Source organism: Durio zibethinus, chromosome 7 (assembly GCF_047325235.1).
Source record: "Durio zibethinus cultivar Kanyao isolate XHJ-2024 chromosome 7, ASM4732523v1, whole genome shotgun sequence".
NCBI lineage: Eukaryota > Viridiplantae > Streptophyta > Magnoliopsida > Malvales > Malvaceae > Durio > Durio zibethinus.
The window spans coordinates 25,181,288-25,196,821 of NC_143168.1; the positions used below are offsets into that span (position 1 = coordinate 25,181,288).

The 15,534-nt window shown below is 35.7% G+C and overlaps 2 protein-coding genes and 1 long non-coding RNA gene across 8 annotated transcripts; 1 reads left to right on the forward strand and 2 right to left on the reverse strand.

Moving 5' to 3' along the window:
- Window positions 1–124: 124 nt before the first annotated feature.
- Window positions 125–10,451, reverse strand: LOC111277162 (myosin-binding protein 1-like). 4 transcript variants are annotated; one of them, XM_022863395.2, is made up of 3 exons: window positions 5,006–5,150; window positions 2,292–3,731; window positions 125–1,613 (listed from the first exon to the last, which is right to left on the reverse strand). In XM_022863395.2, exons 2-3 carry the CDS (start codon window positions 3,625–3,627, stop codon window positions 592–594), a joined length of 2,358 nt encoding a protein of 785 aa, XP_022719130.2. In that variant the 5' UTR covers window positions 3,628–3,731; window positions 5,006–5,150; the 3' UTR covers window positions 125–591. The 4 variants fall into 4 exon arrangements, with proteins under 4 accessions (XP_022719130.2, XP_089620115.1, XP_089620116.1 ...); XM_089763989.1 differs by lacking the exons at window positions 125–1,613; window positions 5,006–5,150 and adding exons at window positions 6,688–9,039; window positions 10,083–10,451 and having other exon boundaries at window positions 3,606–3,731; XM_089763990.1 differs by lacking the exons at window positions 125–1,613; window positions 2,292–3,731 and adding exons at window positions 6,688–9,039; window positions 10,083–10,451 and having other exon boundaries at window positions 5,006–5,143.
- A 532-nt stretch (window positions 10,452–10,983) lies between these two features.
- On the reverse strand, window positions 10,984–13,378 carry LOC111277869 (uncharacterized). Of its 2 annotated transcripts, none has more exons than XM_089763991.1 (4): window positions 12,657–13,378; window positions 12,260–12,418; window positions 11,577–12,136; window positions 10,984–11,443 (listed from the first exon to the last, which is right to left on the reverse strand). In XM_089763991.1, exons 1-4 carry the CDS (start codon window positions 13,258–13,260, stop codon window positions 11,312–11,314), a joined length of 1,455 nt encoding a protein of 484 aa, XP_089620117.1. In that variant the 5' UTR covers window positions 13,261–13,378; the 3' UTR covers window positions 10,984–11,311. The 2 variants fall into 2 exon arrangements, with proteins under 2 accessions (XP_089620117.1, XP_022720033.2); XM_022864298.2 differs by having other exon boundaries at window positions 10,997–11,460; window positions 12,657–13,377.
- A 191-nt stretch (window positions 13,379–13,569) lies between these two features.
- LOC149518236 (uncharacterized) lies at window positions 13,570–15,403 on the forward strand. Of its 2 annotated transcripts, XR_016343697.1 has the most exons (3): window positions 13,570–13,682; window positions 13,818–14,110; window positions 14,393–15,403. It is a non-coding gene; the product is annotated as an uncharacterized LOC149518236 (long non-coding RNA). The 2 variants fall into 2 exon arrangements; XR_016343696.1 differs by lacking the exon at window positions 13,570–13,682 and having other exon boundaries at window positions 13,690–14,110.
- The last annotated feature ends 131 nt before the right edge of the window (window positions 15,404–15,534 follow it).

Genomic DNA, 15,534 nt, shown 5'->3' on the forward strand with positions numbered 1-15,534 from the left:
AAAGTTTTTTTTTTTTGTTTTTTTAACAAAAGAGGCCAAAACCTACTAGAATAGGAGAAGGGGAATGGCAAAAAAAAGTTTTCCAGCAAAACATTCACATTCAGGTAAAATATGGGGATCAAAATTCTGAATAATCAAGCCAATCAATAGCAAACTTTGTAATTGATGATATGTTCTGATTTACAACATTATTGGGTTGATTGATTATTTCAACCTTAGCTTTACACTCAACAGCACACCTTGTACAAAATGCAATCACTAGAGATAAAAAAAAAAAAGGGACTTCAAACTCAGACTACCAAGAGAAGAATAAAAAGTAAATGGGAATAAAACAAAGAAATAATTTCACCAACTCCATTTTTGATGGTATGCAAAATAAATGTCAGCTAGCTATGGAAACCCCCTGGAAAAAAAGAAGGGGGGGAATAAAGGGAAACCATACTGTATAAATCACGTCCTATATTATGTTCTGCCTGTGAAGAAAACAATCTCTGCAATTCTGTACATTGATGGCCACTCTTCATCAACTGGTCACCTTTATAATGTTTGTACATAAAGGCTCAAGGAATGAATTCTTCATGCTACCCTTCTTCATAACCTGACAATGGATTCTTCATGGTGCCCTTGTTTGTCTCTGAATGACTGATCTGTTTCTTCAACTCTAGAGCAGATATTAGGTTCATTGCTAACTGGTTCTTTGTGTATGCTTGCCCTTTCCCCAATCCCATTAGCGTCTGAATTATCCACTGTGCCCTGTCTTGCTTTCAAATCATAGGCTGACTTCATTATCTCCGCTACCATCGATTCATTGGGGAACTTCATCCTGTAAAACTCTAGTTCAGCTTCCAGGTCTTGAATCTCTTTCTCTTTGTCTGCAAGGAGGTCATTTGTTTTTTGCAGTGCTTCCATATCATACTCGGCTTGTTCTTCCATCATTCTGAGGTTCTGCAAGGCTTCCATGTGGAGTGTTGCCTTCTCCTCCTGCAGTCGAGTAATCATGGCCATTGCTTGATTTGCAGCAACTGCAGATGCATTTCTTTCTTCTTCCAATTCCTTATACAAAGTGCTCAACAATTTCCTGTCATGCTCAACCTGTCGTTTTAGCCTATCAACCACACTTTCACCTTCGATTTCACTAACAATGCTTCCATCTATAGACAAACCAGACTCATTTCTCTCAAGGGAGATCCTCTTTTGAAGTATCTGTATTCCATTAAATGTTGAAGAATCTGAAGCCTTGAATTCGTCACTATTTATAGATATCCTAGGACTTACAGCAATCTTAGGACTTACATCGCTCATTGATTGCTCCAGCCCTCTAGTGGCAGATAACTGTGACAATAAGACCCTTAGATCCTCGCTAAGTCTAGAAGAATCTTTTCCAATCCATTGTTCAACAAGCAAACCAGACAATTGCCTTCCTCTACTACCTACAGCTAACTTATAAGCATCGCTTAGATCCAATGGATTGGGTAATAGGATGCTAGTGTCACTTGCAACATGGTTGCTTTCGACTGGTGATTCAGGTATTGGAAGCGGATGTTCTCTCGATTTGCAGATTTCCTCGCATTTTGTAACAGATTTCTTCTCAACTTCAAGAGTTCTCATAATACCTAGTGACATAAATATTAGATAAATAAAAAAGGTCACAGAGATTAACCATAACATGCAAGTTGTTTGGGGTATCAAAGCAGCTGATAGAAATCAAACAAATAAATACAAGTAGGATGGTTATTTCTGCAAGAACAAAGCATCCAATGTAATGGATATTTGAGAATTTATAATTCCAAAACTTCTCAGGGACTTCCTTTTGGAAAATAATACCTTAATTTTGGAAATGCATCACACACATCTTGAACCTTATAGCATTTATTTATCACACCTCAAAATATTATAGCAGAAATAAACTGAAGGTTCTTCAGAATGCACATTTGAACCAAAGAAGACATATACGGAAAAGTCATTACATAAATCAAAACAAAAATGTTTTTTTTTTTTGGTTGTCCACAAAATTTGTTTTTTATGCTCTGCAAATGTAAAACCACTCAACTTAATTCAGTAATAAAACAAGCAAGAAATCGAAATAATGGATTCATCTCATACCAAAAATCAAGGAGAGAATGTGAGAGGAGGCTCACATGCTCACGGCGTCTACAAGCGAAGAGAATATAATGATACAGCACTTTTCAAATTCGTGAAATAAAAATATTCGATAGTTTCAGGTTTTGTTTTCATATGCAAAATTTAACCAAAAAGAAAGAGCAGACAAAATATGAGGGAGTTCGACTTACTATACTCTTCTGATTCTTCAACAGAAGATGCAACAAAATTTGATGGAGAAGCATGATCAATGGAAATAGGCTTACTCTCCTTTGACAATTCAACAGGAGTTTTGTTGCCTAGTGATGATGAAGACACATAATCAAGAGAACTAATCTTACTGTCTTCTGAACCTTGAAAAGGAATTTCACCGGCATTTGACAATGCAGGAACCTTATCAAGGGAATTAAAATTCATTTCCTTTGACACATCAATAGAAACTTCCTCACCCATTGATGATAATTGGACATCATCAAAAGAAATAAACTCAGAAGATGCAGAGGGTTCAGGTTTGCTACTGGCTTGCTTCCAATTAAGTTCCTCCAAGCCATGTCCGCTTGGATCAGTAGATTCCACAGGTTTAGTGCCAAGAGGCTCAATGATGTCTGATTGTGACTGTGAGATGATAATTGAAGGCTTAGGAGCAGAAACAGGATCCATGAATTTCTCTGAAGCAAAATCGTCTGACATAGTAATAGTACAAGACTCTGGCTGCACATGTTGATCCACAATATCTCTTTGTAGATGATCAGTTTGGATAATTAGAGCATCTTCCTCATCACCAGCATCAGTAGACACTGCAGATTCAGAATCAGAAGTAATCTTAAGCTCTGTATATCCTACATGAGATAAAGGATCAGGCCCATTTTTTCTCTGATGTGTAGCTTTAACTGAAATAAATGCATTGTCACTTCTGTTCAGGTCATCCTGACCATGTTGTACGGAAACTGGTAAAGGTTGATCAAATTCAGCAGCCTGAGACACAGTTGATTGTGTCTGTATCAATGTTTTGAAATACCCTTTTGGCATCCATGGCTCATTGCAACAAGAACACTGCCTTATAGTTGACTGCCCAAGTTTATGATTCTCAAATGATGGATCCTCCTCAAGAACACAGTCAGAATCTTCCCCCAACTTGCCGACCAATAATCTATAGGTTTCAGCATTAGACATATTTATTGTAGCGAATGAGAAAAGGCAACTTTCACACATTCCATGAACATCAACAAGCTTGTTGTGAGCATGGCAGTAGACTAAGGATGAAATCTCCAACTTATGATCACCACATACCAGATCCCAATAAAATTTCAGTTTTTCATTGCCAAAAACATGATCGAGTCTTGAGCATAGCAAACATGGGGTTTGCAATTTGCATTTACGAGCAAATTTTGTGATTAAGTATGAAATTATAGCATCAATAAAAAGCATAAAAAGCAGCAGCCATTCAAGAAAGGCTGATGATAAAGCTCTAGCAAACTGATGGGAAATTTTCTCTGAGTTAACAGATGAAATCCCCCCACTAGCCATGCCCCAGAAAAGTATGTAACTTCAGAACAAGATCTGACTGCTTGAAACAAAGCAAAGTCCAATCTTCCCAAAATGAAATCAATAATCCAAGGCGAGATTCAATACTGCCAATAAATAAAGATCCACAGAGATATGAGAAAAGATAAAAGGGTAATGGACAAAACTAATAAATCAGCCATTATTTATAAAGAGCAATTTCCATGAACAATAAAACAGTCCAAATTAGAAACTAATTGCTGCAAAGTTCAAAATAATTTATTCCAGGATAAGACCAATGGAGGAACCAGATTTTGAAATGAAAAAATATACCTATAAAAGACAGAGCAGCAACTGCAAACAAGCAAATGTTTCTGCTAAGTAAAATAAAATAATTGCAACTCAGATGCCAATGGATACACTGATGAAGCTATATGTCTGAGTCTCATAGATAAATTTGACATGAAATTCTTCACAACAACATGCATGAATGCCGCTATGCATTTATTAAAAATCCCAGATACCAGTTCTCATGGAAGATCTATGCATGCAAGAGATAGTGGATGACACAACAATAAAGTTCAAATAATGAATTCCAATACAGGATCAATAGCCACAATTGCCAAAATATATCTCAAACAACAAACTAATGAACTAAATTCTCATACTAAAACAAACTCAAGCGTGAGAAAAATGCATTTCTCATAGAAGATTAACAAACCAAATAAAAGATACTAACACCAATACATCCTGCATCAAAAGCTACAAAGGTATATCATCATAAAATGAGATAAAACGATTTCTTTTCTCAAGGAAAATCCAATATCTACAAAAACTATAAATGCATCCAATCAAAACCTAATGAGACAAATTCCGGACAAAAATAAAATTTGAGCTGTCTTACAAGATCAATATAAACCAAAAACATTCACAAAAGGAAGCTACAAAGCATCATTGAAAAAGAATGCAGCATTTCAACGAATAAGCACACAAACAAATAGCATATACCATAAACTGACAAAACAAATTTATAAGAGCAAAACAAATTTATAGCCGTAGACAACAAACTCGTTCCTTTTGATGGATCAACATGGACCATGGATAAAGAACTTTACAAAACCAAAACCATAAGCAATAACACAAAAACATCAGCATGAACCGTAAATCAGAAGCTAACAAAAAAGTGTAAACTTTCAATCAATACTCACGCACACATGGTCTAATCAAAATCCATCAAAAATCCAAAATTTCTACCAGTAACAATACCACCTCAATAAAACTTAAATCATATTAACATCATTCAAAAACATAAATCGGTTTGTATAAACAAGTCAAACTATGATATTTCCAAGGCAAAAAAGAAAAAGAAAACTTTTATAAGTTGTAAAAAGAGAAAGCTGACCTGTTCATGTGAGAAACTCAAGGAAGAAAACCAAAAAACCACCGAGAATTCAGAGAAAAAGCGTCTAATCAAGGTGACCCATCTTCAAATTCATTACCAAAAACAAAACCCATGTAACAGTTATTGAAGAAAGAGAGACTGAAACGAAGCAAAACAAAGTTAAAGTAGTTTTATATAAACCAAACAGAAAACAACAAAGAGTACACGTTGTATATTATTTTATAAAAGGAAAAATGTTCTTTATAAAAAAAAAAGTGAAAATAAAAAAAGTTGAGAAAACAGCTGACAAAACCCAAAAAGTCGGCTGCTGATTAGAAAATGATAAAAACCGAAAGTAAAAGAAAGACAAAAAAAAAAAGAAGCAAAGATTCCAGAGAAAATTCACTGTCAAAAAGCCAAAAACAGTTTTATTTTTATTAAAAAAACCAAAAAAACTGTTTTTAACTTTATTTCTCTCCATTTTTGAGAAATAAATGCTTATGGACGATCAATGGAAAATGGGTTGTTTTTTATTTTCTGAAAAAAACGTTATTTTTTTGTAGTGCTAATGATAGGTGTGACTTGTAGGTGAAGAAATTATGTGACCGACCAACGGTGGAAAGTTTTGAAGAGGAGACCGACCAATGAGGATAATTGGAAGCTACAAAGATGTCACTGTCGGGAAATTCGGGGGATTGCTTTGATTTGACAGTTAAACCAACTGAAATGTGAAAAATTTTGGGTTTTTTTTTTTTTACCAATATTGACCGTTTTGTTTCTTAGTTTTCTCATGGAGGCCCTTCAAATAAAAAAGAAAGAAAATTGCAAAACCGTGTTGAATAGGTCATGAACAGGATCAAGAATCCCATGGGGTTTTTCCAACTTAGCCAATGATTTTATTTTGATTTATTCAATAGGATAATTGAGTATTGTAAATTTGTTTAGGTGTTAACATCCAATCGAATATTAACATAATTAGGAGTTTTTAATAATATTTTTGTGTGTTCCATAAGAGAAAATATGATTTCTAATTTTTCAACTAATAAAAAATGAAAAATCTTGTGCCAAGTAACATTAGTTAAGTAGATTTTTTTTAAGTTTCTCTTGCTATATGTAAAAGAAAATTTTGCCATAGAGAATGCAAATGATTTTTTCTATTAATGGATGTTTGTTAAGGGTTTAGTCCAAAACATCGTGAGGATGCATTGAGAATTCATTCTCACCTACTAATCAAATAAAGCTAAATTAAATGTATAGCCAAATAAATTTAAGGGCATATAAAAAGGAGAAACATTAATTCAATGATTTATTATATGGTGCTTCTAAATCACTTAGTATTAAATGATATCAGAATCTCTTTCTTTTTCATTTTTGTCTAGGCAGCTTCTAACAGGGATCAATAATATGTTCTGTTTTTGGCTCAGAAAATAATATGTTTGGGCAACAAGCAGAGAAAATACACATAAGCAAATGAGATCAAGTAGAGAAAATAGTATTAAGAGCTACAATCACGAGAGAGATCCTCAATAATATATAGTATTTGAAGGGAGCATTCGTATAGGATAAGTGGATAGCTGATTCAGGGCATAATTCACATAAATGACAGAAATAGAACAAAGCATTTACCTGCAAATCTAATACCTAATAAATACTACCTGAACAAGCAAAGAAAGCAAGAATAATTTTGCATAGATGGGACATACCCAAGTTCTATAGCAGCAAATCAGCTTTCTAGAAAATCAGAGCTTAAATTGGTGCTGCACATGTTGTTCTAAAATGACCTGTCTGATTGCAACGGCTACAATGTACAACCCGCTTCTCACGGCCACGGTCTTCTGCTCGAACTCGCTTCTTTCGTGGTCGACCGGGTGGCTTAAGTGATTTTGGTGGGTGGATGATAACTTCAACTTTGTTGGCATTTGGATCTCCCTCAGATAACTCTTTCCATAGACTTTTATCTGGAATCGGATGAATGGTTTGAGAATACGTCTTACGATATGTTGCTACAGTGAAACAGCTCTCAGTAAACCGATGAACATTCTGCCTGCAAGAAAGAAGCGCTGCCACAGCATGAGCACAGGGCAAACCATACAACTGCCAGCCACGACAAAGGCAACAGCGATTGCGAATGTCAACAATATTTGTCCCTTCATGAGATATAACCTCAAATTCAGCTTCATTAGCACGAAGCACCTGATATGTGCGTGCACGTTCAAGGGCCTCCGCAACACGCCTTTCAGCAGAAGGCACAAGTATTGATGTCCACTGCATACTTGTCTCTCGCCGTTCACTGAACCAAGTCATAAGCTGCCTCCGTATGCATTCCATCATCTGAATTATTGGAAGCCCTGAAGCTTCTAAAATCCAAGAATTCAGCGATTCAACTATGTTTGCTGTTAGATGCCCAAATCGTGTGCCTTCAAAATAGGCTGTTGCCCACAATCGAGGTGGGATTCTTCGGATCCAATATGCAGCATCTTGTGATACCTCTTCAATCTCAAGAATCTTTGCTTCAAATTCAATTACAGTCAGGGCATGAGCAGCTTCCCATAGAAGGTTGACAAGCATTGTATTATTGAACTCCTTTTGAAAACTTTCACTCAAGTGACGCATGCAAAATCCATGAAAAGCAGTAGGAAAATTTGCTTCAACACCATCTACAATGCCTTTCTGTCTATCAGACAAAATTGTAAGCCTTGGCATGTTTTCTGTATTAATTTCAAGCAGGTTATGAAGTTCAGAGAGAAACCACATCCAGTTGTCATCATTCTCCTCATCAACAACACCAAATGCCAGAGGAAACAGAGCACCATCACCATCAAAACCAGTAGCAAAAAGCAAAGTTCCAAGATACTTACTTTTCAAAAATGTCCTATCTAACCCCAGGAGTGGTCGACAAGCATTCAGAAAACCATAAATTGAGGCCTGAAACGATATGAAGAGACGCTGGAAACAGTTATCTATTGGGTTTCCATAGACATGTGCGATACTCCCTGGATTTGTCCTCTTAAGCTGTTCACAATATTGAGGGAGTAAGCGATACCCTTCCTCGAAAGATCCACGCATAACAGCCATGATACGCTCCTTGCCTCGCCAGGCTTGCTTGTAAGATAAGGTGATTCCATGAACCCGGTGAATCTCTTCCAATATCTCCTTCGGCTTGTAGTTAGGGTTCTCCCTTAATCGCTGCTCCACAGAGTTTGCCACCCACTGCACAGAGGCCTGTTGATGGCCAAGATGAGCAATCCCTCCACATGTATGGTTCTCATGGATGGTCCTGATTGTGAATGTTGGAACACCCGGGAGCTTTGCTGCATGTATGCGCCAGGGACATCCCTCACTCGCACATTTGGCAGTGAAACGAGTCTTGTCAGATTTTATGGTCTGCATTTCAAAGTGAAGGGCAATAGCAGTATCCCTCAATGCCCTACGGCAGCTTATGACATCCGGGAACTCTTGCCCAATTGCCAATTCATAACATGGATCTGAATTCCGAGCCTGAAGGACAAGAGGGAGACTAACTACAATCTGGGAATGCTGCAAATCTCGGGCAGGATCAATTCCCATCTCCTGGCTGTCATCCACAGCCAATTCCAAGTTGTCATCAAGCTCTTGGCTTTCTGAAACAACCAATGCATTATTCTCTGATAAAGTAAACTCATGGTCACCCTGGTCAGGTTTTTGATCAGTAGCTAACTCGTTATCATGCCCATAACTGTGACCAACATCCCCTTCTTGGTCATGGCTCTGCCCTAAATCCAACTCATGATCATGAGAATGCCCTAAACCTAGGTCATGATCATGGGCCTGTCCCAAGCCTAAATGACGCTCATGGGTTTGTCCTAATTCCAAATCATGGTTCTGGGTGAGCCCCAAATTACGATTATGGCCTATAACCAGTGGCTGATTCTGCCCCAATGCTAACTTGTGGCTTTGTCCAAGTATCAGATCATGGTTAGCCATTGAATAAATCAATCACAGTATAGGAACAACACAACCCGAATATAAAAAATGATAGTCAGGCAGACAGATTTTCCATCTATGTCATCACATACCTGCCAGGTGAAAGACCACCATTACAATACGAAAAAAAGGAATGATCATATGAACATGGAAATCATAGCAAACAGGCTAATCTCTGACAAGTGATTAGCATAAGGTGAGAAGACATGAAGAAATGCATCCAATACGCCTTATTGTTGCAAAATTGCAAATGTAAACCAAAAGGTCAGTTTTGTTTTCTCAATGCTTTCATCTCAATGATCAAAGAAAGAGAGTATACCAATCACAAAAACATAAGCACATAACATACTGGAATAATGCACATAACACTCAAAGAGCTAATCTTTCACTTCTTGAATAGTGAACAGTGAAACCAGTAAGGAGTCGTCAATTACGTCCAAGAAAACATTTAGTCTTGGAAACTCCAGCTACACCAACCAACATAAGGAAGAAAACAATATACATAATGAACAGAAAGAAAAGCCAAATATTAAGGAAATGAATAACCAAATAAACACATAGACTTAACACCAATTAGAATTTTATATAATATGTCAAAACAAACCAAACCAATTAAAGTTTGTGCACGTATCTCTTAACCAGACATAAGTTCAACTTCTGACAAATCCACACAAATAGCTAACATTTCACTTTCCTTCTCCCTCAGTTCCAACTAACCAAATATAAGTTCCCATTTCATACATCCTTCCCAAAATATGGGGAAAAAACTAGAAAAGAGAAAGCCTTCAAGCAGCTACCACTTGGAAACTCATCTAAGATATTAAGCTAGCACTCTGAAACTAAACTAACTGAATAAAATACCAACTTTAAGACAAAATAAGAAATACCCATCAATCAAAGCACCATAAAAATCACTAAAAATTTCCTAAAACAGAAACAGGCAAAGACAGAGAGGGAAAAACAAGTTGTAAGCAGCTTGATTGAAAATCTTCAAAGTTAACAGCTTTAAAACACTTCAACTAAAAATAAATTAAAAAAAACCATCAAATTAACAAAAATAAGAATACCCATCAATTGAAAACATTCAAAACAAAATACCCACAAAGGAAATCCGCAAAAATGAAGATTAAAATACCTGGATTAAGAAAAAAAACCCGAACTGGAAACCTTAACTCAAAAACAAAATGACCTCAAAACACAGTAAAAAGAGCTTCAAGAAGCCCAGAAACGAAGTGGGTATTGGCCAAAAACACAAGAAACAAAGCGTACAAGCGAGAAAACACCCCGGAATTGAAGAAGAAACTAGGGTTTTAATTGGTAACCAAATCGGTTAGGAGTTTGCAAAGAAATGAAGAGGAAGGAAATTTTGAAAAGTGGGGAATTTATTTGTTTTGGCGGGTAAAATTGAGAAGGGCAAGGCAGGGATTGTTCCGGGAGAAAATCGGGAATTAAGGAGAAAGGGGGTTAGGGAAGGGCAAAGGGGAGATTGAGGAATTACGGGGGCAGAAGAGGCAGAGTGGGTGAAGGGCATGAGAAATACAAAGTTTAGCCAGAGGTTGAGGGTATTTAAGTCAAAATAGGTCGGACTTTGGGATGTTCTTTCATTCTTTGGGGAGGATTTTGGAATTTTTTGGCCCTTTTTTTTTTTTTTAAATTAAATCCAAGGGCATTAACTAAAATAAGGAGGATTTTAGAAGATTTTAATTTTAGGGTGAGTGAAAAGTGAACTCAATTAATATTTGGAAATTTCAATTTTGGGTTTTTTTGCAAAAATTAAGTAATAAAAATATATAAAATATTTTTAAATTACTGTCTCTATTTAATATTATTTGTTAATTTGTTCATGTAAATTTATATTTTTGTAAAAAAATTTGTTTCTTTTTTTTTTTTTGAGTAAATTTATAATTTTAGTCGAGTAAAAATGAAGAGATGAAGAATTTTGTCAATAAATTTCATGAAAAAAAAAAATATAAAACAAGTTGATCGTGACATAGTACTAGGCTATAAAAAATTCCAAATCCAATAGGCTATAAGAGTTCTAGAATCATAACATTATAATTACTAAATCATAACATTTCACTATGATATTCGATATTATATAATTAATAAAAATTTTACATGAATACACATAAACACAAACATATATATATATATATATATATATACACATATACACACACATATTACACTCATTAACAAGAATTTATTTCACATCTTTCATCATATGCTTAATTTAATTACTGCCACCAATTTCATTTCACCAGTATATCAATCACGTTATCAAGCTTCTCGAACATTGGCCTCCGTCTCGTTTCGTTCTCGTTCTCGTTCTCGTCCTCGTTCGTCTTGCGCTTGGCAGACAACTCAAGATTTTCCGTTGGACTTGGTAGTAATATTTTCTGTGGATGTTTTGGCTTGCTTGTTTTGAACACATGCATGTCTTGACCTCTGTCGATGGTACATTCCAAACTTGCTAAGCTGCCTCTCCTTGCAGCGCTGAATCCCATCCAACACTGCATTTTTCATGTTAAAATCTCGATTTGATCGAATTTTAAAACTTTTTTTATTTTAAAGAATAACAAAACAATTTGAGACAGAAAGAGTATCGAAGCTTATAACTCGAACGAACCTTTTCATTGAGGGTAAGATCTTCATTCAACCGAATCATGTCCAAAACCCCAAGCCCTTTCTTGTTGGCAATTGCCTTATCAACCCTTTTATCCCATTTGAATAACTCAAATATCGATTGATATCCTTGGATTGCAGCTATATGCATAGGGGTATTTCCTTCATTATCTTGCTCATTTACAAGACCATCCGAAAGCTTTGTCTTTAAAATGTACTTGACCGCTCGAGTCTCTTCATTTTCAACAGCCAAGTGAAGCGCTGTCCGGCCTTTGTTATCTTGGATATCCCAGATGTCAGGGCATAATTTTGCTAGTATTTTCAGTATTTTCACTCTCCCTTCTTTGGCAGCAACATGAAGGATGGTCATGCCTTCTTTGTCTCCAATGCTTGCAATTGAATCAGGGGAGGATATTGGTTTCTCGTCATCGGATTCATAGGTCAAAAACAGTTTGAGAATGTTCGATTTGCCTAAGAACGCTGCGTAATGAAGAGGAGTCCATCCGTAGTCATCGACTTTCAGGATTCCTGACGCATGTTTTTCCAGCAAGCCTTTGATGAAGGCTATAAGCAAGCAAAATGATACAAAAAAACAATCATATATAGTGCATATCATGTGCAGATGCTAATGTAATTATGCTTGTTCTCTACTAATTAAAACAGAATTGAAATGTTTCATCAAATTACCTGTATTTATGCGGCTAGGCCAGACCAAATTAATCAAAATAAAAGGGATATTGAAGAGATTCATGAAACAATTCAAATCGGCATAAGCTTTCAGGTCGGTTATTGCTTGGGGAGGATGTTCCAAAATGAGCGTTGCCAAATATGGAAATAATTTTCGAACTATAAAGCAAAAAACAAGTAACAAAGTAAGATAATCAAGAATTAACCAATATATAGTAATGCGTGCATGCACATACATATACTTATAAAAAGGCTTTATGATATATTTGATGATACGATTCATACGAATGACAAAAAGATAGAATAAAAAGAAGAAAAAGTACTATCTAATTTGTTTTTACCAAACAATATAAGAAATTTGTTGGTAATATAACGACTATATGTAGACACAGATCACCTTCACTTTTTGAGCGGACAACAGCAGCATGCAAAGCATTCATGTTGTTCCTTCCATCAAAAGAGCATTGATCAACTTGTAAGATCAGTTTAGCAATATTAACAAATTTTCTATCCACAGCCAGAAAGAGTGGGGATTCCCCAGCATTATTTGTAAACTCAGCTAATTCTGGGTCTTCTTTGATTAGCATCTCCACAACTCTATAATGGTAATTTTTCACAGCTTCGTGTAGTGCTGTTTCTTTCTCCAAATTCACCATTCTTAGTAGCTTTTCCTCTGTTAATGCTCCTTCAACTACTTCTCGACTCGCCGACGGCGTCTTATTCCAAAAATCTATGAAGAATTCAACCGCCTCTTCACTGCCTAACCTTGCTGCAATGTGTAATGGAGTGTCACCTTTTGAATTCCTTTGATAAACAAGTGATGGCTGCAACTTAAGGATCTCTTCAGCTAATTCCTTCTGTTTGAATTTGGCTGCAACATGAAGAATTGTGTCTTCTTGAGATATTGTTACCTTGAGAAGGATACTTGGATCCAATTTTGTTAATTCATTGAAGGAATTTTTATCACCTGACATAACAGCTTTGTATAGTTTAGGATCCATTTTCTATCAGCTTCTCAGCTTAGTAAAGGGTGCTATTTGCACTCTGTCTCTCAATTTAATATCGAGAAAGGGTGCTTCGGGTTGGCTGTGGGAATTCTATTGATTGGGCAAAGAATTTATGTTGGGGTGCACATCTTTTTTATAAATAAAATTGTAGTTTGAAATAAAAAAAAAATTATAAGTATTAAAATTAAAATTAAATATTAATTTTTAAAAATGATCATGTGAACCAATTAAAATAAATTTGGATTTTAATTATGGATGCACATCGTTTATTCCTTTATCATGTCATTCATTTTCCAACTAGGAGGAAAATTTGCACGCGAGTCATCATGTTGGGGAAAATTGCAACGCGAGATTTCCATTGAAAGAGTATGGGGGGATACCACTACCATGTGCTTTATATCCATCACAAATATTTCGTGGGTTTCCGTTTTTCTCATGATTTTTATTTTGATAAAGGGCTCTGCCCCTATTTGACTATCTCCTTCCTCTCTTATCGTTTCAGTTGGCAAAATTACATATTGATATTCAACCTTCATTGTTTCATTTCAAAGGTTTGTTGCACGTATATATCGATCACAATCAGGACTAACTAGAAGCTGGTGGTGATGGTGGTTTTTTTGGTTGGTGCACTTTTAAATTTTTGATGGTGCATTTGGATATAGTGGAGAAATGCAATGAAAAAGGATAGGTTAGAATTGCAGAAAGAGTTGGATTATGGTCCCCGTTTACCCCAGAGTTTATTTGCAACAACAACCCAAGAGCAGGCCATGGAGGAGTTGTGACTGGTTTTATATCCTGGGTCCCCACCAATTTCTGAAAGCCCTGCTTCGGGGATAGCTAGCTGGTGAGATTGAAATCCCTGATCAACTGACTAGCAAAACTAATATTTTCCTATTTTTTCGTCTAAACGATGCAATTGGATAAAATATTTTTTTTGGAATAATTGACAATAAAATGGTAGAACCTTTTTTTTTTCGTTTAAACATACATTAATGTTTAATTACATTGTGAATGTCTCATCAGAAAAGATCTATTTGAGGAGAATATTGTTAGATTAATAAACGTGCATGCAGATAATTTACATTAATCATGCATTATACATAATTGCAGCAATATTTCTTTGCAGAATAGTCAGTGCTTCATCATGACAAGTATTGATGGATATGATCACTATGGAGTTGGAAGAACAAAAGAATTGATAGAATCAACTTGAGCATACATCTTTTAGTGATCCACCATTTGGTGGATCAATGATCATTGTAGATTTTGTAAGATTAAAACAGATCTGACAATCGGCAAAAAATGGCGAGTGGGAGATATTTGTGTGTTGTTTTGGTTAGGCAGATAAAGGGAAATTCTTCTGAAATGTCAGGCTTTGGATGTGCATGTATTGAGAGTGGGTTAGGTGAATGAAGGGGAAAGGCTGGACTGGTAGAAGTTTTAAGGTGGATAGAATTTGTGTTGAGCAGGGGAATGTTAGCCAATATCTTTGATTCTTTGTTGGAAACAGTGGAGAGATTGCACCCTGGACTTTTGGTTGTGTAACGAAAAGTTTTGTTTTCTCTATGAAAAGAAGACTGGTAGCTTTTAGAATCTTTAGTGTACATTATCTTCTGAACAAAAATCTTTACATCATGCACAAATAAGGAAGTTTAATGGTTTGAAACATTAGTCCAATTGTCCCCTACTATTTCACTGGCAAGTCTTGCCTTGCAACTAACATTCCACTTTCAACAGCATTTGAAGAGCTGTTCTGCCTTTTATCTGTGCAAATCCCAAATTTCTGATAGCATTTTCAAAATTTTTTGACAGCAAATGGAGGATGGATATGCTTTTGGTTGATCATTGTTCTTATATGTCAAAGGCAGTTGGAGAATGGAGAGTGGCCCCTTTTCCAAAATGTGCTGCATGATCGTGAGGAGACTCATGGCAATCAGTTTCAAGAATGCAGATGGATATTTTTCTTTTCAAGGCCACTGTGCTAAATAATTTTCTGTTAAAGAATTGTTCATAGATTAAGGCCTTCTTATTATTGTAGTGAAAAAATGGAATCTGAACATGGAATTAATATCTTTAATGCTACTGAGATCAAGTGTGTCAAAGTGAATAAATTGAAGTACTTCAAGTGTTTCATTAAGTGTTTTTGCTATCAAACAAAAACGTATTTTTTAAAAGAAAATAGAACTTTTAAAAATTCACAGATAGTAAATCACACTGCATTTATTCACAAAAAACAGAAACCAGAATGTCACAAATATGTTCGTGTTA

Excerpts from the sequence above, each read along its gene's own strand:
- LOC111277162 (XM_022863395.2), bottom strand. The coding sequence starts at position 3,627 with ATGGCTAGTGGGGGGATTTCATCTGTTAACTCAGAGAAAATTTCCCAT. Across the intron at positions 1,614-2,291 it reads TGAAGAATCAGAAGAGTATA|GTATTATGAGAACTCTTGAA; the intron begins GTAAGTCGAACT and ends TTATGTCACTAG.
- LOC111277869 (XM_022864298.2), bottom strand. The coding sequence starts at position 13,260 with ATGGATCCTAAACTATACAAAGCTGTTATGTCAGGTGATAAAAATTCC. Across the intron at positions 12,419-12,656 it reads TGTCCGCTCAAAAAGTGAAG|TTCGAAAATTATTTCCATAT; the intron begins GTGATCTGTGTC and ends TTTGCTTTATAG. Across the intron at positions 12,137-12,259 it reads GCCTAGCCGCATAAATACAG|CCTTCATCAAAGGCTTGCTG; the intron begins GTAATTTGATGA and ends GCTTGCTTATAG.